This window comes from Gossypium raimondii, chromosome 6 (genome assembly GCF_025698545.1).
Source record: "Gossypium raimondii isolate GPD5lz chromosome 6, ASM2569854v1, whole genome shotgun sequence".
Taxonomy (NCBI): Eukaryota; Viridiplantae; Streptophyta; class Magnoliopsida; order Malvales; family Malvaceae; genus Gossypium; species Gossypium raimondii.
The window spans coordinates 22799099-22820266 of record NC_068570.1 but is presented as its reverse complement, the minus strand read 5'-3'; the positions used below and the strand labels follow the sequence as shown (position 1 = coordinate 22820266).

The window sequence follows — 21168 nt, the reverse complement described above, 5'->3', positions numbered from 1 at the left end:
AACTACCAATAAAACAGGGAATAGTAAAACTTCCTAAATCTTTCAGCTTAGTTGGCAGTTTATTTTGGAGGATAGCTAAACATTCCTCATTGAGTTCCACAGTGGATAGTTCTTCAAACTTCCTTTTATTTGTTAATAGCTCTTTTAAGAATTTTGCATTTGGGGGCATCTGTGAAATAGCTTCAACGAAAGGTAAGTTGATATGTAATTGTTTAAAAAGTACAAGAAATTTACCAAATTGCTCATCCATGCGGTCTTTCTTCAACTTGGCCTGATACGGGATCGGTGGTTTATATTTTTTAACCATTGATGTCTGAATTTCTTCGAGTTTTACCCCATCATCATTTACCTTATCAGTTTCCTGTAGTAGATTCTTTTCGGGTTCAGCCAACACTTTTCCATTCCTCAATATAACTGCTTTCATGTGCTCTTTTGGGTTAGGTTCGGTGTTACTGGGTGAACTACCTTGTTGCTTTTCTGAAATAAATTTAGCAAGCTATTCAACCTGATTTTCGAGCCTAAGAATTGATGCTTGCTGATTTTTCAAATTTGTCTCGGTGTTTTGAAAATGAGTTTCTGACGCCAAAATAAATTTTGCTAACATCTCTTTAAGGTTTGGCTTCTTCTCTAGCTGATAAGGTTGTTGTAAGCCCGAAAGTGGTTGTGATCTTTGATTTCCTTCATCACCCCATGCGAAGTTTGGGTGGTTTCTCCAACCTGCATTATAGTTTTTACTATAATGGTTATTTTGAGTTCTAGAATTATTACTCATATAATTGATATGTTTATTCTTCGTACTAGGACTGAAGGGTAAATATTCTAGATTATTTATTCCACCTCCATTTGTACCGCATTGTGTCACCTGATTTACCTACGTAGAAAGTTATAAATCATCAAATTTTCTATTTAATATTTCTACTTGGTTTGATAATATGGTTATCGCATTTAAATTAAAAACATCGGCTGTTTTCATTGGCTTCGTCCTCATGACTTGCCACTGATGATTATTCAGTGACATCTCCTCAATAAATTCATAAGTCGATTATTGTTCAGAGTTCCACCAGCTGCTGCGTCGATTAGTTGCCTAGTTGAGAGATTCAAACCACTATAAAAGGTTTGAACTTGTAGCCATAGAGGTAACCCATGATGAGGGCACCTTTCTAATAAATCCTTATACCTCTCCTATGCATCATATAATGTCTCTAAATCAACCTGTACAAAGGAAGAGATGTCGTTCCTCAACTTGGCTGTCTTAGCCGGAGGAAAGTATTTCAGTAGGAAGTTCTCGGTCATTTGATCCCATGTAGTGATGGAATCTCGTGGTAAAGAGTACAACCACTGCTTAGCTTTATTCCTCAATGAGAAACGGAATAATCGTAGGCGAATGGCATTGCCAGTGACGCCAACAATTTTGAAAGTATCTCAAATTTCCAAAAAGCTGGCCAAATGAGTATATGGGTCTTCGTCTTGCAAACCATCGAACTAAACAAATTGTTGAATCATCTGAATAATGTTCGGTGTTAGTTCGAAATTATTTGCAGAATAATATGTCTCTCAATACTCGATTCAGCCCTAATTAGACTAGACTTGGCATAATCGTACATAGCACGAGGAACAAGAGCAGGACCTACAAGATTTGCCACCACTACAGGAGATAGCTGATTATTCTGATTATCACCCATCTCCTCAGTAATAAAGGAACCTTCCAAAAGCAAAATTAAAGAAAAATTAAAATGTAAAAATTAAACTAAAAGCAAAAATAAAATGCAATAAAAATAAATGGCTAAATTAATAAAAATCGATGTTCCTAATATTTTAGTCTTCGACAACGACACCAAAAAATTGATGGTCACTAAACTAACTATAATTACGACAAAGGCAAGTGCACCTATCGAACAATAGTATAGCTATGGTAAGCAGGGAATATCGTATCCACGAGGACTAAAAGTACTAGTAATTATCATTTTTCTATTATTTAGCTGATAAATTGAAGTGATTGTTTTTAATCTAAATTTACTAATCTAATTTAACTACGAACGTAACAGAGAATGAAATGGAAAAATAATCGAAGGTAACAAAAGAGAAAGACAATACCAGGAAAGAATCCACTTAGACTTCACCTATTATTTTGAATCTGAATTAAATGATTTATTCACTTGTGTCTTGATCCATAGAAATCCCTAAATTATGTTAATATATTTTTCGAGAGTAAGAACAACTAACTCTAGGTTGATTAATTGAAATCTCTTTCTAATTAAAACCCATATTGTCGCATTAACTCGATCTATGAATTCCCCTATTTGATTTGACTCTAATCATGTAGATTTATGTTGTCCTATTTCTAGGATTGCATGCAACTCCACTCAATTATGCTAGATTTACTCTCAAATAGGGACTTTTTCTCCATTGAAATAAGTACATTAAACATGAATTAATATCCCAAAAATATTAAAACATAAAATAAGCATACATAATTAAGAACAAGAATCAAGTATTTATCGTGTAAAATAGAAATTAAATAATAAGATTCATTAAATGTTTCATCTCCCCTAAGTATTTAGGGGATTAGTTTATAATCCCGAATGAAAACATCTCAAAGTTAGAAAAACCACAAGACATAAAGAAATTCAATAAAACTTCTAAGGAAGTTAAAAGGAGATCTTCAATCTTCAAGGAGATCCACTTTTGAGTTGGCTTCGATGGTGTTATTCAAGTATTTTCTTTGATCTTCTCTGCGTCCTCCCTTAGGTCTTCTTCTAATTGGTATTTATAGACTTTAGAATGCTCAGAAAGCCTAAAAATCGAGTTTTTCTGCATATTTGGGAAACGGGTTATGAAATCAACACGGGCTGGCACATGGACGTATGCCCAGCCCATGTGGAAATTCCCTGGCCGTGTGGATCTTGAAAATAACTCTTTTTGTCTGATTTTGGCTTGTTTTTCACTCTTTTCACTCTCATATGCTCACCTAAGTATAGAAACATGAATTTAAAGGATTAAGAGCACCAAATTCACTAATTTACATAATAAATCATCCAAAAACGCATCAAGAATGGGATTAAAAATATGTTACTTTTATGGCTTATCATATCAACATTTATATGCCATAAAGTGTACCAACTATGTCAGATAGATCAATTATAAATTGCCTCAATTAAGAAACTATATGAGCATATCATACCAATGTCATTAGTGTTTATATTTCCTTTCAATATAACACATTCAATCATATCCAATTTTCATTTTTGAATTGAATCAATTTATTCGTTAACTTTCCAAATCAGCCCTCAAGCTTGTTTAATTGGTTCGTATGTTCTTTCACATGCTTTCTGTAATCATATATCGTATATATGTACCTGTAGTACAATTTCATAACATTGAATCATTTCGAGTATCATTTAACCAATTCACAATTTATATCCCTTATTAATATGAATCAGACCTGAACAGATACACGGATCCCAACCAACACACTAATTTGGCATCCAGTGCCTCAACGAAACGTCAGAAGTAAATAGATTGGGCCCAGTGTTTATTGGTTTAACAGAAGTAAAAGTTGTGTCCAACATTCATCAGAACATTTGAAGGAAAATGCATCCATGGCTTATCGACATCTAGTTGAAGTAACCTGAACTTTATCAATCTTATGGCATGCCAACTATATCTAACTCTACCTGAGCAATTAATAGGGTTACCAATTATCTATTTTCATCATATAGTTCAATTCACCATCAGTTCATCATATAACATAGCATGTTTCAACTCAATTCCAAACCAATATCATATATCTATTAGGTCACACTATTTTCAATTCTATTCAATTTAGTCATTTAACTCGATATTCAATCTCAATTATAACAATTCAACTCAAATAACCACCTCAATTCCACATTATACAAAATACCACAAATATGCAATAAGTAAATTGATCCCGAATTATAGAAATACAAAACGAGTTCTTGCGTCACTCATTGTCAGCTCTCGCATTTCCTTTCTCTCTCGACGGCCTAGCATCGGCTTTTGCTAAGAATAACAATTCAATAAATAAACAACATTAAACTCCATTCTATTCACATTCAATTACAAAACCAAACATATTTTTGCAATTTATTCAATTTAGTCCCTAAACTCGGACAATCATAACTTTCAATCTAGAGCTTTAGATTAAAATTAGATTTCACATATACTTATTAGGGACCTTCTACTTTCTATTCCTACCGAAATTCCATAATTTTTTTATTTTATTCAATTTAATACCTAATGTATGAAACTAACAATTAAGCTTTACAATTTAGTCATTTTCATAAACTAAGTTTAATTCTTGTCAATTTCACACCTAAGTTTTTAAGAAATCAACAATGGCAACTTTCTAAAACTTTAACAGTTTTACAAATTAGTACATAGGCTAGTAAATCAAGCTCCCATGATTCAATTTCCATAATAATCAAATAAAAATGATTAGGGGCTTACTTGAAATTAGATGGTTTAATGTTGCCTAAAGCTTTTCCTTTTATTTTCTTTCTTTGCTTTGATGAATTGGGGGAAGAAGAGGAAGATTTTTCATCTTTCTTCCCACTTTAGTTGCTATTTTTACTATGTTATATTTAATTAATCATAATTAACCAATTTGATCCTGTTTTAGTTAATTAACCTTTAATTACTTAAGTTTAATGACATGCATCATTACCATCCACTAACACCTATTTAAAATGGTTTATTAACCATTTTTCCCTTTAGATAATTGTTAACTAAGTCCTCAAGCATTTTTATAATTAAAATCTATAGCAATTAAATTTTTACAATATAGTCTCGGATCCTAATTAAACATAATTTCGGCTTAATTAATTAATTGAATTTCAATTCATCTATACACTAACTCTGTAAATATCTCTATTTAATATTTATGGGCTTGGTTTATGAAAATGGAGTTTTGAAATCGTATTTTTCGACACTACTGGAAATCGGGTCATTATAGGCATGTTGTTAGACAAGGAAACATTTGCATTATTTCCGATTGATCGAATGGGCTAATTGTTGTCATTAGGAATTCTGGTGTTCTGTGGAGATCCGTGTACTACATCCACCACATTGCGGTTAATTTTCACATGGAATTAAAGAATGTAGATTGGGGTAAACAAGTCGAGAACATGGGTAATTCAATAGTTATATTTTTTTTTTATCTTTTGAATACATTTAGAAACTCAAACGAATGATAACATGTCTTATGAAAATACGTACACAGGTTTCGAGGGCGTGAAATCCCCCATACAAGAGTCTAACGTTTGTTAATGTCATTCTACATTACAATCTATTGTTAATGCTCTAATGTCCAATTCTTTGCATCTTTTCCTCTATTATTAATGTCATGAACATTGTTGAAGTTGATTGGAACATTTGGAACGTCTTGTTTACACCCGGATTGTCGTAAAACCTGGTCCTCGTTGTACCACTCAACGGTTGAAAATTCAAAACGGGTGAGTTAATACACCACACGTATGAATGGTGGTAAATCAACTAGGAAATTACATCCGCAATGTCTGACGCAATATATGACATCCACACAAACTGCACAATTAATAACATGATTATAGTGACATGATTAAAATAACATAACTAAAATAATCATAAGACATGAATATAATTTTATTTTGAAAAAAAATTTCCTCCTCCCCAGCGTATGTCTTAGTCATTTGTTTGTACACAACGAGGGTTTCCGACTTCCTAATCCCTGGACAAGTACACGATCTAAAAGAAAGCAAACTTGTTAGATAATATTTTCATAAAAAAATATTTCTTATTTGATGTTTTACATTTTTTTACCTATTTAAAAGTGGGAAAACATATTGTTGGTGACTCAATGATGCCAAAAATGTCATCCTGTATAGTGCCCAAGATAGCAAAAGCAGGAGGCACTTTCCTATCTCTTGTGTATCGTGATTTGTCGTTCGACAAAACTTATGGTACAACATTACTAATACTGCTGAACCTTAACTGTACAAATGGGCAACTTGAAAATTAGCCAACAAAGGCATGTACATCAAATGGACTTTATTATTAATGTGTCTAGCATGAGTACCCCCTATCAGCTCTAGTATACACGCCTGAGCAATGTACATCTTCTTCCATTTAGAGACACTGCTCGGTAAAGTTTCGAAATTTTGCTTTAGCCAGTAAAATTTCAAATTGGTAAACTTAACATCACTATCACAAATCGATCATCCAAGCAACTTAGGTTCAATCACTTTGCTTGAACCAGTAACCACAGTACCATCAACTAGGAGCCCGAGTTGCAATGCAACATATTCTAAAGTGATGGTGCACTCCCCACATGGCAAATGAAATGTGTGGGTCTTTAGGCGTCACCTCTCAACCAAGGCGGATATCAAGTTGGCCCTAAGCTCAAACATCCTAATAAATGCTGTCGTTCTAAATATCGCGACATCCAAATAGGGAAAAATACGTTCATCCGACTGGTAGCTTGGATCATGGGCACACTTCTCTCAAGACGTGGTACTCACCTTATCTATAACAAATTACCATTTTAGTTAAATATGCTAATTAAAAAAAATAATGACATGCAAATTTATAAAATACCTAGGAATAACAAGTAGCATTTTTTTTGACTGGGACATTAACCATTATGGTAGTGTGATTGGTTGCTGTAATCAATGAACCAATTTCGGTATCAAACAAAATTGAATAAATATATCATTATAAAATAATAATATTTACCACAACCCGTTTTCGTAAATAATTTTATTTTTATTTTATTTAATTGAAAATATCCACTTATTAATATTAATCACCAACTAAATAAAAAATATAAACATAAGTATCTTTATTAAAAATATATGTATAAACATATAAAATATTAACAATAATAAAAAATATATATAAACAACTTTTTTTCTCCCAATATTCCGGCATAAACAACTTTTTTTTCTTCTCCCAAAACTCCAATAAAAACAAATTTTTCTTTCCAAAGCTGTAACAAAATCAGTAACACACCAAAATTCTCCCCTTACTTTGTTGTTTTCAGTTGGAGGAGAGGGGGGAACGTTTCTTATATAGAAAAAAACAAAAAAAAAGAAGAAAAATAAAGTTGGGGTGAGTCGTGACCAATTGGTCACGTCTCACGTCGGACGGCAAGATGTCAGGTTGGTGCCGCTTGATTCAACTTTTTTTTTCTATCACTTTAAAAAAAACATATTGATACTCTCAATGTGACATGTAACACCACAACAAAAAATATTTTATTCATCATTATTTTTGGTTCTGTATAATCACTGACAATACATATATTCTTTAAAAATTCATACCGGTGTCGTTAATATGTTAGACGACACTACTTAAAATATTATTTTTTTCCCATTTAGGGTGGTACCGCCTGATAACTTGACGATACCTTGTTTTACCGTAGAAATTGACCCATTTTTATAATTAATTTGTATGGTATACTATTTTCGTGTTTATTTATATTATTTTTGTAAAAAAACCTTCTATAATGCAATTTTAATCTATAAATTCGGTAAAAAATTAAACTTGGTCTTTAAGTTGAAACTAATTCTAGAATTTGATAACTTTTTTTTACTTTTAGTCTTAATGATGTAGTATTTTGATATTATGCTACATCATAATTTAATTTTTATTAAAAATATAATATGTCACATTATCATCTAAAATTTTTATTAAAAATATATTTTATTTAAGTAATAATATAGCACAATATCAAAATGTTTGACAAAAATTGAAAAAAGAATACCAAATAAAAAAAAAAGGAAAAAAAAGAGCAAGTTTCCAAGTTGATGGAATAAAATTTTTGTTACTTTTTCTAAAATGAATTAGAGATTGTCTAGCATAGGTCGGGCGCGAGATGAAGTTCCCCTGGATCTTAGCTCCAACAGTAATAATTAAAATAATTTCGACTTCGAATCTTGGATCCCATTTTTTGATTGCCTCCTCAACTCTTCCTTTCTTCCCCTAAAATCGAAATCCCAAGAAATCCTTTCATCTTTTTCTCACTGCTGATGCCAAGCCATTCATTGCATTGAAGAATTTTGATTGTATTTTAAGAACACCTTCTTTTCCCTCTTCCCTCTTCCCTCTTCCACCCTCAACTATGGCTTCCTTAACCTCTCTCAAAAGATCCTCACCCTCCATCCTCCATCTCTCCTCCATCCATCAACGCCTCCAAATCCGCCAATTCTCGTCGCTGCCGCTCATCAACGCTTCAAACATCCAGTCTAATAACAAAAAGGATTCCATTGCCAGCTCCTTCCTCAAATGGATCGCGGTCGGTTCGAGTTTCGGCTTGGTTTGCTGGTACTCGTTTTCAGCTTCGGATCGGAGTACTGGTTTTTTTAATGAGCAGTTTTTGTCTTTCGCTGATTGGTCAACGGAAACTGCTGAATCCGCCGTTGATGGCTCGAAGAACTCATTTCGTAAACTAGCGCTCCCTGATTATAGCTCTAAGTTCATCTTTGGAGGTTATTAATCTGTTCTTTTAAGTTCTCTCTCTCTCTCTCTCTCTCTCTCTCTCTCTCTTTTAATTGATAGCAGAATATTCGGTGGCGAATTAGCGTTAAGGTTTGTTTTGTTTTGTTTTTACATTGCAGAGGAGTATAGACGAAAGGTTTTCTTCAACTACGAGAAACGGTTGAGATTGCGGAGTCCACCGGAGAAGGTAAATTGTTGAATTACGTGTGCTGAGTATTGATTGTTGGAATAATTTGTAAAATCAATTTAATCCTTCCCATAAATATAACTGCTAAGAAGTCGATTCAATTTTATCTGGTCAAATTATATACTTGAATGGAGTTTAAAATTTAGTCTTTTTAGTTAAATTTTAAAAACTAAATCGTTCCACTTTTTGGTTTAAAAATTTAATATATCCATGAAATCATACCAATACCTGATAATAAGCAAATTTTGATAGAAAATACTAATGGTCTCCATGTTTAGAATTTTAAATCAAGGAAACTTTTATTTTTTTGAAATAGTGGGACTAATTCTCACATTTTACCGAAGTACATGGATGGACTGACATAGTTTGACCCTTTTTTGGTTTGTTGCCTTTAGATTCTAAAGAAGTGAAGTCGCTGATGTTTGTTGTTTAGTTTTTTGGACTGAGTTACCTAATTTTATTTTGTCATAATATGTATCTTATGAATATTTTGTTGTTTACCCTCTGTCAGGCACTCAGGACTTCATAGTATCTCTATGCTTGCAGGTTTTTGAGTATTTTGCCTCTTTTCAAACCCCGGAAGGAGAATTACTCATGAGACCGGCTGATCTAATGCGGGCCATTGTTCCTGTTTTTCCTCCTTCTGAATCCCACCTTGTTAGAGATGGATATTTGAGCGGGGAAAGGAGTCCGGGCGAGTTACGGTGTGATCCTTCAGAACTTTTTATGCTTTTTGATATGGACACTGATGGACTTATATCTTTCAAAGAGTAAGCTGCCTATATCACACAATTTAGTTGGACTGTTTGTGTGCTTTTTCTTCTTTATATTTGGAAGATACAGACACGACATAGTTTCTTTGGAACAGGTATATCTTTTTCGTAACATTACTGAGCATCCCCGAGTCAAGCTTCTCCATAGCGTTCAAAATGTTTGATGTGGACAACAATGAGTTTGTATTTCTATATATATTTGACTACAATTTTGAACTAGCTCTATCATTTTTATCTGACCAAATTAATAATTTTGACTTAAATATCTCTATATAGGGAGATCGATAAAGAAGAATTTAAGAAAGTGATGGCTTTGATGCGAGCTAATAACAGACAAGGGGCAGTCCACAGGGATGGACTTCGCACTGGGTTAAAAGTTACTGGTTCTGTGGAGGATGGAGGTCTAGTGGAGTACTTCTTCGGAAAAGACGGAAAGGCGCGCCTTCAACATGATAAATTCATTGAATTCATGCGAAAGTTGCAGGATGAGGTGAGCCCCTTTCTTCCCAGCCCATCAAAATTGAAGCCATTTTCTTGACTGTCTGTGCATGATAATTCTATATATAACAGTGTAATTTTGAAAATAATCCCTAGGATTCATGGATGGTTCAAGGTATTCCTGGCATGAGACCTATAGTCCATTGCCTACCTGCTTGAGTGATAGGTGTTAAGACTGAGCCAAAAATTATCTTTTAATTTGGTGGTTGAAGGAGTTGATTTTGTTATCAAATTGAAGGGTATTCTTTAACTTGTAGAATTCTTGTAATGCATGGAAAATTGCACTGAATTTCTGCTCTTATCTCAGAGCTTTCGCCTTTCTACATTTTTTTTCTTTTGTTTCTCCCCCACACCAACAAGTTTTGATGATTGTTGTAGTTAATATTTATTGTATATTGTAGATTCTGAGAATGGAGTTTGATCACTATGACTACAAAGTCCGAGGAAGCATGTCAGCCAAGGATTTTGCTTTATCCATGGTTGCTTCTGCTGATATGAGTCATTTAGACAGGTTGCTTGAGCGGGTTGATGAATTAAACAACGAACCGCATCTTAGGGAGATTCGAATCAACTTGGATGAATTCAAACATTTTGCTGAGCTACGTAGAAAGCTACAGCCATTTTCTTTGGCTCTTTTTAGTTATGGAAAAATTAATGGTCTACTAACAAAGGATGACTTCAAACGAGCAGCGTATCACGTAAGTCTTGTGTTGTTTATGATTCATGTTTTCTTTTGCGACTGGTATAACTTACCAATAGAAACTTATCAAATTTTCAAAAGGTGATTGAAGTAATGGTAATTTTGATTTTCTGAACAGATGACATAATGACTTTACAGCGGTTAATTTCCCATGCTAACAAAATCTATCTGTCAACAACTGTTTTCTGATATGCATCAATACCTTTTATCTCTGTCCGATTACATGATTGCATTGTTTACAACATCTGGGTGGCAAATTACTAGTACAACATTTAGATTTGCATGCGTGCTTTAAATTCAGTTTATATATGTTTTCAGGTACTTACCCTTGCCATTTAGCTTTGAACTTTGATGATCTGCCATGAATTATAATTGCCAAATACCAGACTTTTCACTGGAAATATCATGATGAACTTATCAGTGCATATACAGGTCTGTGGTATATCACTTACGGACAATATTGTTGAGATCATCTTCCATGTGTTCGACACCAATCGTGATGGGCATTTAAGCTCTGATGAGTTCGTTAGAGTTCTACTTAAACGAGAACGGGATATTGCTCAACCTGTGGAGTCAGGAATCTTTGGACTTTTATCTTGCTGCTGGCATTGCTCAAATAATAGCTCCATTGGGCGGGTGATCACATAACCTTTCTTCACATATAGGATTTCCATCAACCTACAGACTTGACATCTTTCCAAAAGGTCGAAGCTGTTATCGGCTGGACCTATATTGCAGCTATAGAACCTGCTCGTGAATTGAAGCTGGGAAATTAGCCACCACTCAACTTATGAAGGCACTATAAGTTAATGTGGCTGTACCTGATCTAGTAATGCGCTGTGTTGTTTCTTAACTTATCCGGCCATCTGAGTACATCTGCATTAAGATTTAGTCATCGGTATATCTTGACATCAGAAGCTGTTGGAAATCGTGGTAAGAATTTAGTTCAAATTGAGGTTTATGTTCTACATTGCTGGATAGATTTTGTCCAACCAATTCAACTGGTATCGAAGAAAGATTGAATTGATGCAATATCGGTTGAACCAATAAAAAGCCGATTGAATCAGGCAAAAAATTGGGAAAAAAAAATCATTTGGACTGAATTTAAGTTAGTTTAAATATTTAATTTTGTTGCTTTAGTTTATAAAATGAATTTTCATGTTTCTATTATTATTTATTTTTGTCTTATTTTTCTGTTGAACTGGTTGTAACGGAAATAAATGAACTAATCGGTTTAACTACTGATGTAATTCTTGCAACATTGATTGTAAGAGGAAACATTCATTTTAGGCCCTATTTCATGTCATATATTTCAATCTACTTAATGGGAAATTGGTATTTGATCTTACATCTATAATAAAAGTTAATACACTAATTGAAAATGTCATTGTGGAAGTCAAAATTTATTTTTAACGTTAAAATTGAATTATAAATTTTGATGAGTTAAAGTGTAATTTTATGATTGTATTGACTTATAATTTTAAAATTTTAAGAGATTAAATTGAAAGTTTATCATTTTAAGAGTAAGCCACCTTCCTCCTCGAGTTAAATATTTATTAATTCAAATAAATGACAAATAAGAAAAACAATTTTATTAGCTCAATATTGAACTGAAATTGCCAATAGGGTAACTTGGTCTTCAAAAATTTGGTGGAAGTAAAGAAAAGTATGAAATAATGAACACAAAGATTTTAAGAGGTTTGGCCCTAATTGACTACTCTACTACCTTAAGTTTTCACAATTAAATATTTTTCAAATTTACTAATTTGTTCAATTTTTAGGACAATGTTTAACTTTACAGCTTTATTAAGATTTCTACTCAAATCTTAAGACAAACCCTCTCAAAGAATTACAAAGAAGCAAATTAATAAATAATCCTTACAAAATCAGAATGTTTGTCAATAAAACACAAATAAATAAAAATACACTTGAGCTAAAAAATAACAATAAAAGCTCACAAGTGTGTACAAGAAAAGAATGAAAGAATTGAGCACTAAAGTTGAATTGATTGATCTTTATGCTTAATTATATCTCTTGTTGTTGTAGGATCATCAGAAGCTGGTATTTATACCTTCTAGTTTATTTCCAACCGTTGTGGTTGTTGGGAGAATAAATAAAGTCGTTGGGATGGAAATAGAGCTGCTCATGGGCCGGGCGCCCGGCCCGGCCCGACGGCCCGCCCGAAATATGGGAGGGTTTGGGTAAAAATATAGGCCCGAAATATGGGCTTGGGCAAAAAAACGAGGCCCGATTAAAAAACGGGTCGGGCCTCGGGCACTACTTTTTTGGCCCGGGCCCGGCCCGGCCTGGCCCGAATTTAATAATAAATATTTTATTTTTTTATTTTTTTAATTTTAAAAATACTTTTAAAATACTTTTAAAATACTTTTTTAAATTTTTTTTAATTTTAAAATATTTTTAAAATACTTTGTAAAATTTTTTAATTTAAAAATATTTTTAAAATAATTTTTTTAATTTTAAAATAATTTTTGGTATTTATTTAAAAAACGGTCGGGCCGGGCTTATGAATTTTTCCGGCCAGCTGGACAAAATTCTAGGCCCATATTTTGGTCGGGCAGGCGAGCCTAGGACCCGGCTGAAATTTTTTATGAACCCGCCCGCCCTACCATGAGCACCTCTAGATGGAAATACCAGAAAATGAAATTCACCTACAACAAAAAGTATCGATATTTTTTGTACAAGTATCGATACTAGAGACATTTAATGCTTGATTCAGGTGATCGTTAAAATTAGTTTCCAACGATACAAAAGATGATTTATCAATACCTAATAAAATGTATCAATATAACTTTATGGGTATGGATACTTTTTGACATTTTTAATAGATCATGAAAAATAAAAAGCAAAATTGGTATCGATAAATTTAATAAGTATCGATATAATGTTCAAAGTATAGATATTTATTGTTTGTGTTCAACTTTTGATTCAAAATAGAAAGCGATTTGGTATTGATAAAAAGATGAAATATCGATAAAATTTTACAAGTATTGATACATTTTGGAAAATATCGATACTTCTGGTAGAGAGTAATTTTTCAATTGATTTAAAATGGTTTTGATTAAGTTCAGGAGTTTAAATTTATTTTCAAAACTTTGTCAAAAATATTTTAAGGGTGCGTTTGGTTCGCTGTATTGGATTAGAGGTGTATTGGGATTAGAGGTGTATTGGATTAGAGGTGTAATAACAAATCAACTGTTTGGTTGAATGTAATGGAATAGAGGCGTAATAGTAATCTTGTGTTTGGTTGAATGGAATAGAGGTGTAATAGCATAATGGAAAATACTAAAATGACTAGAATACCCTTAGCATAAATTTGTTTTGGTAAATGATTATTGTTATTGTTATTTAAATTTTAATAAGATTATTATTATCAGTAATAAATATTTTAATCATAATTAAACATAATTATTATTAAATATATTTTAATTAAAATATATAATTTAATAAAATTCTTATAATTAGCAGAAATTTGTTTTGGTAAATTATTATTGTTATTGTTATTTAAATTTTAATAAGATTATTAATACCAATAATAAATAATTTAATCATATTTAAACATAATTATTATTAAATATATTATAATTAAAATATATAATTTAATAAAATTCTTAATAATCAATATTCTTATATGAATTTACTCAAATCATAATTTAATAAAATTCTTAATAATTAATATTTTTATATGAATTTACTCAAATCATAATATATGATACTATAAAAGATAATTTGAAATAATTAATATTAAAATTAACATGTAACTGTTTGTTACTCATTCTTTGTTTCTTATTCTTTTGTTTTGATCATGTATCAATCATTTAAACCAAATGCTTGGTTGTATTGGACAGTGTTTTATTACTTTATAAATGCATGATTTTATATACACAAATACATATGTATAGGAAAATTATCTGAATGAATGGTTAATATTTATTATCAGCAAAACTTAGTATATACACACATAAATTAAGGTAAGATAATTAACTCGATATCTAGCTTGAGCAGCTCGAGTTTGTCTAAACAATACATCAAAACTTTTTATTTTGAAGCTTATAAACTTAAACAGCTTAAGTGTCTTATTTTTCATTATGCTATAAAGGGAATATAAATAAATACCAGAATTTTGATAAGAAAAATTGCAGCAAGCAAAGCAATATCCTGCTATTAAACTCACTATAAAATATGTAATATAGCAAACAAAGATCTCTCAACTGATCTTTAATCTTTTTAATCATTTGTAAATAAAAGAAAAAATTACAAAAAAGAACAACCTGCAGATTGTTTGATGACAAAAACTAACAAAAATCCATGATTCAATATCAAATTCAAGATGCATTCTCCTTTTTCAGCTTAGCAAGTTCTTGCTTGATGACTCCAGACCTCTGCAAAACCGTATTACAGCTCGTCAAGCTTCGATTGAAGTTTTGAGGAAGTGCTTTCAAGAAAAGAACTCTGGTATAAAACGGGTAGACACAATAGGGGGTGTATCGGAAACTGACCTTGATCTTAGCCAACATAAGCTTGAACCTATCAAAGTCGTTGAGAGATGCTCTTCTCTTCTGGACAATCAACTTTCTACCCCACGAGCTACTTTCCCATTTGTTCTTAACATTTGCAAGTTAACATAAGAGTGATAAGAAAGAAAACATATCTTCAAGAAACAACATTACAAATGCTGGTGAAAGCTGTCGTCGTCCTTACCAGCCTTCTCCATAGCTTCGATCAACCCATTTGTTCTTGGGAACACGTGGAATGTCAATTGTGATATCTGTCAATGTAAGCCTCTTGAAGTTCATTTGGCCTCTTACCATATCCGGGGCATCAACAAGTGCCTGCCACATTAAAAATACAGTCACTTCTTACACGCACATCTCCAAATAACACCTATAGGACTTCAACTAGACTAGTTGGCTGATAAAGGAACATTGATAATTGAGCAGACCATAATCCAAAGACTAAAACCAGCAAGATGGGTTAGTAGAAAAATTATGCAGCCAAAATCTAATGGTCACATTAAAGACATGTTTAAACCCTTCATATGACATGTGATAAAGGAAAGGGCTTTCTTACATGACCACAGGTAAGTTTGCAGGCAATTGCATGACTTGCTTCATGCAAGAATACTGTAATGAGCTTAAAAGGCAGCAACAGCACTGTTCTCCATAGCTACAACAATCAGGGGGAAACATTAGGTCAATCCATTTAAGCAAACAGAGGCAACCAGTTCAAATTCCAAAGAATGCTGTATCTTTTAACAGAAATTCAACTGCAGTGAATCCTCCTAGAAAACTCCTAAAACCTTGGCATCCTCATCCTTATGAACAACTTATGAAAATTGTTGTAAATGCCATAGCATTTATGAGTTCCTTATGAACAGATTTACAAGTATTACAAAAGTAAATCACAAATGCTCCCAGAAAAGAACCCAATTTCCTTCAACGTGCAAACCAAGAAACTATTTAAACTGTTAATCTATTTCGTAATTCAAATTACCATCAATTCGATGGTTTCTCCAAAACAAGAAACTTATTAAATTTTAAACTAAAACTAACAATCATGGCTTAGTCAACTAAACCGTAGATATATCATCCTTCAAACAAACATAACCAGGGAGCTCTTACCAAAATTACCCCATTGTTTTTACCGTGTTTATATTGTTTCCTTACAACAACCAAAAGCATAGCAAAGAAAAAGATAATCTTCGTTATAAACAAGAGAAAAAAAATTCAAGAAAGAAGCTTACAACAAGAATGACAACAGTGAAGACACCAATTGTAACCAGAAAGGTAACTTGGCCATTATTGCAGCAACTGTTTAGCTCCCAGTTCACCATTTTTCTGCCTTTATTTCAAAATCTAAAAAGAACCATTTTTTTTTCAGGGGTCTTTTGTTTGGGATTTGAGAAAGTTAGATGAAAAAACAATATATGTTCCAATATCCAAATCATTGAACTTCAAATAAATAGAAAAAAATATCTCAAAAAGTTTATAATAAAGGCTTCCTAAATTACCAAGCATCAAAACCCAGAAATTTTCATCTTTTTCATTCATGCACCAAATAAAGAACTATGAAAACACACTAAAAGGGAAAAAAATCTCGATAAGAAGAACACACCCACAAATGGTACGCCAGAGGATGTTAGAGGAGCAGAACACACTGGATGTTAGAGGAGAAGACGGTGAGGAGAGTGGAGAAGAAAGGTAGAAGGAAGAAACAGAACGTGGATTTTGGGTAAAACAGAAGCGTGAATCGGGAGGGTAAAACAGGGACCAAAATTGAAGCAGTACCTAATCTGAGCTCAAGGAAGGGATTAGAAAACGGTGGATTTTGGGGATTAGATCAGTAGTGTATTAGACCTGTAATAGCAATACACTGAACCAAACAAAGTATTAGAGGGGGATTAAGCGGGACCCACCGATTAGGGGTGTATTGGCTATGCCAATACACCCAACCAAACATGGTGTAAGTGTTTAAAACATTTTCTAAGATGTTTGGAAGTTTTGAAATATTATTCCTGCTTTGAATTCTTTATTCAAAGAACAAATTTATATATTAAATATTACTATAAAATAAAGAGAGATTAAGAGAATAAAGAAAAAAGAAAATATGAAAGCAATAGAGAAGATACTTTATTGATTAAATGAATGATTACAATGCTTCATCAGAATTTCTATTTATAGGCATAAGAAGTATAAAAAAAATAGAGATCTAATTCTAATAATTATTAGAATTTAAAGTATATTAAAACTTTATCTTGATCATGATGGACATCCACTTTATAAGATATTTATAACACTCCCCCTTGGATGTCCATTGGTAGATAATGTGCCCCGTTAGGATAAAAACCTAATGAAGGAAAAAGAGTACACAATCTATAATACGCATAATATATTGCCTCATTAAAAACCTTACTAGGAAAACCTAATGGGACAAAACCTCGATTAAGGGAAAAAGAGTGCAATGCGTAGTTACTCCTTTTCATGAAAACATCACATATTTTCTCATATTCTACGTATTCAATCTTGAAATTTTTCAAATGACTATTTGAATATATTTGCTAAGCATTTATATTACCATTCTTTTAAAATTCATGAGCTAGGGAAATTTGGAGAAATATATTTTGATCTCTTCAGGAGACTCAACAATAATCATAACAAACTTTAATCATAATTCTTTTATAAAAACACAAATAGTATTTTGGATCATTTTATAATCCTCCTTCAACTACTATTTACTAAGTCAAATTTATCATATATGTTCAAATTATTTCAATTCATATAAATGAACAATTTTCGAGAATTTCAATATGTTTTAGCATCCTAAATCCTTCAATGATTTTAATATAAACTTTACTATATAGTGATTCATAAAGGTTGTAACTATAACCATTAGAGGCTAGTTAAATCTTTATGAACTGTCAATTTAATAATATATCTAATGGCTATTACATCCACCACAAAAGAATACTATATCTTTTCATAATCAATGCCAGGACTTAGCGAAAAACCCTCATATTTTTATTCTGCTTTTGCAATACTACTTTAATTGCACCTCCACTGGCTTTATACCTTTAGATATTTGGACTACTGGTCCAAAAACTCCACGAAATTTAATTGTATATGAGTTGCGTCTTTCTATTTTGATCAATTTATTCTATGTCTATATTTCTCAATAGATTAATTCAAGATCTTCCTTTTATTTCATTATTTCAATAATAATATTGCATGCAAAATCATTGTCAACCACTTTTATCATTAACATAATTTATCGAGATCTTTTATTTTCATTATTTTAAAATTCAATTTCAGGTACCTGAATCTCTTTTGAAGTTTTACTTATTAGTTATGTCTTGGGTCTCTTCTGGAGCACTCGCCTCCACTATTAGATTCAATCAATCTATTATTTATTCTAACTGATTGTTCTACTGGGACTTTGATTCAAATTAAAATATTAGATACACTTGGTTATTCTCATTAAGTTTGTTAATACATCTAACAGTTAACTTGTAATAAGTTATCCTTATTGAACTTCTAGTTCAAATTACTATCCCCCTAACTCATGACAAGTTATTATTTCTCTCCCCTTAATGTCGGAAAAACTACCGAATCAAAATTCTAATCACAAATCATGTTATAATTGAATCTCAAATACATTCAAAATATCTAATAATATAAAGAAACTTGTAATTAATATATATTCCCAATTTTCTTTGAGGATTGACTCATCTTTGTGCGTTGTGGTGGAGCAATTGGAACATATACACACATACAAAAATTCAAAGATGAGAAATATTTAGCTCTTGATCAAAAACCAATTGTAATGGGGAGTATTTATAACTTATTAGATTGATGCGTACAACATGTATCAACATAATCTCATGTTGAAATAGGAAGTTTAATTCTCATAAGTAATGGTTTAAACATTAATTAGAGGTGTTCAATCAATAATTTCTCTAAACCATTATGCGCAAAATTTTACAAAAATTTTTCAAACTCAATCAATAAAAGATTGAGATATAAACTCATCAATATTAACAAGATGAATTGTCTTAATTGCATGATCTAAAATTAATTATTTAAACAAGCAATCTTGCAAACGACGGGTTGCAAATTGATATCACATATGTGATTATTTTGTAGATGCATCTATCAAAATCATATAATATCAAAACCATTCACATGGTGGATGGATAAGCCCATATTCGTTTCAGAAATGCAAGACATTAAATATCAACTTTAGCTAGTGAGTTTCTAAAAAATTTTCATTGAGAACAATAAACATATTAGAATTCTTTTAAATTAAAAAATCTTCTGGTTCTTTAATGAATGTCCATATAAATTCTTAATTAATTTTAGCATAATATATCATCCAGGATAGTCTAACTGGTCATGCCAAGTAGTAAATGCATTTGTATCAGTAAACTTCTGGTTTACTTTAACATGTGTTTCAATTGTACTAAATTGTAACAAATTAATTCGAATGTCAACTGTGGCCTAACCTCAATCTCCTCAACAGAAACAACATGCGTGGGATCAGAGTGGTAGCGCCTCAAGATTGAGACGTGAAAAATATCATGAATACGGTCCAACTCCGGAGGTAACTCCAACTGATAAACGACAGGTCTCACACGTTTCAGAATGAGGTAAGGTCCAATAAATCGAGGGCTTAGCTTGCCCTTGCGACCGAACCTTAGAATCTTTTTCCATGGCAAGACCCTGAGAAAAACTAAGTCCCCCACAGAATACTCGATCTCACGCCTCTTCAAATCTGCATACGATTTCTGCCTATCAGAAATTGCTTTCAAACGATCTAGAATCAATCTAATATTAGCCTCTGTCTCAGAGACCAATTTAGGACCTAGAACACGTCGTTTGCCCAACTCAGTCCAATATAAAGGAATGCGACACTTACGATCGTACAGTGCCTCGTAAGGTGCCATCTGGATGCTAGACTAGAAGCTATTATTGTAGGCAAACCCCGCTAACGGCAAGTACTCCTCCCAACTACCTCGAAAATCAACATCATAGTTCCTCAACATGTCCTCCAGTATTTGAATCACCCTCTTTGACTGTTCATCTGTCTGAGGATGAAAAGCAGTACTGAAGTCTAATCTTAATCCCGATCGGAAATGATCGAGACAGGTACCCCATGCAGTCTCACTATTTCTGATATGTAGAGATTAGCTAATTTCTGAAGAGAAAAGTCTGTCCTTACTGGGATGAAGTGAGCAGATTTGGTCAATCGGTCCACGATGACCCAGACAGAATCCTTCTTAGTGGGTGTTAGAGGCAATCCACTAACGAAATCCATCATTACTTGCTCTCATTTCCATAACGGTATCTTAACCGGCTGCAGCAAACCCGAAGGTAACTGATGCTCAACCATAACCTGCTAACAAGTCAAACAGCGAGCAACAAAGTCGGTAACCTCACGCTTCAACCCTGGCCACCAGTACAAGTCCCGAAGATCTTGGTACATCTTATGCTCGTTGGGATGCATAGTATAGGGACTACCATGCGCCTCTCTCAGAATCGACTGCCTTAAATCCTCATCATTCAGTACACAAATTTGACCGCGAAAATAAAGTACCCCATCACTATTTATCCCAAAATCAGTAGTGCCACTATTTTCAACCTGACAAAAACGCAACCTGAGAGACTTATCCCCCAACTGTTTACCTTGAATCTGTTCAATCCATATCGGTTTGACCTGAAGTTCTGCCAACAGACTTCCATCGTCGAATAGGCTAAGTCAAGCGAATATCGCTCTCAGATCGATCATAGCCCTACAGCTCAACGCATCGACCACCACATTGGCCTTGCCGGGATGATACTCAATGGTACAATCATAATCCTTAAGCAGTTCAACCCATCTATGTTGCCTAAAATTTAACTCTTTTTGAATGAGGAGATATTTGAGGCTCTTATAATCAGTGTAGATAATACACTTCTCATCGTACAGATAATGCCTTCAGATTTTCAATGCAAAGACTACAA

General features: G+C 32.7%; 2 protein-coding genes and 1 non-coding gene across 5 annotated transcripts; 2 read left to right on the top strand and 1 right to left on the bottom strand.

Annotated features, from left to right (window-relative positions):
- Positions 1–1138: 1138 nt before the first annotated feature.
- On the top strand, positions 1139–1245 carry LOC128042016 (small nucleolar RNA R71). The gene has a single exon (XR_008197224.1). It is a non-coding gene; the product is annotated as a small nucleolar RNA R71 (small nucleolar RNA).
- A 6552-nt stretch (positions 1246–7797) lies between these two features.
- LOC105773575 (calcium uptake protein, mitochondrial) lies at positions 7798–11895 on the top strand. 2 transcript variants are annotated; one of them, XM_012595578.2, is made up of 7 exons: positions 7798–8486; positions 8616–8683; positions 9230–9453; positions 9552–9635; positions 9733–9946; positions 10356–10652; positions 10973–11137. In XM_012595578.2, exons 1-7 carry the CDS (start codon positions 8120–8122, stop codon positions 10991–10993), a joined length of 1275 nt encoding a protein of 424 aa, XP_012451032.1. In that variant the 5' UTR covers positions 7798–8119; the 3' UTR covers positions 10994–11137. The 2 variants fall into 2 exon arrangements, with proteins under 2 accessions (XP_012451032.1, XP_012451031.1); XM_012595577.2 differs by having other exon boundaries at positions 7802–8486; positions 11087–11895.
- Positions 11896–14808: 2913 nt separating this feature from the next.
- LOC105798991 (uncharacterized) lies at positions 14809–17021 on the bottom strand. Of its 2 annotated transcripts, none has more exons than XR_008197083.1 (4): positions 16787–17021; positions 15743–15838; positions 15172–15504; positions 14809–15054 (listed from the first exon to the last, which is right to left on the bottom strand). XR_008197083.1 is itself a non-coding variant. In XM_052632915.1 (4 exons), exons 1-3 carry the CDS (start codon positions 16503–16505, stop codon positions 15370–15372), a joined length of 321 nt encoding a protein of 106 aa, XP_052488875.1. In that variant the 5' UTR covers positions 16506–16614; the 3' UTR covers positions 14809–15054; positions 15172–15369. The 2 variants fall into 2 exon arrangements, 1 of the variants encoding a protein (XP_052488875.1); XM_052632915.1 differs by lacking the exon at positions 16787–17021 and adding an exon at positions 16416–16614.
- Positions 17022–21168: the final 4147 nt, after the last annotated feature.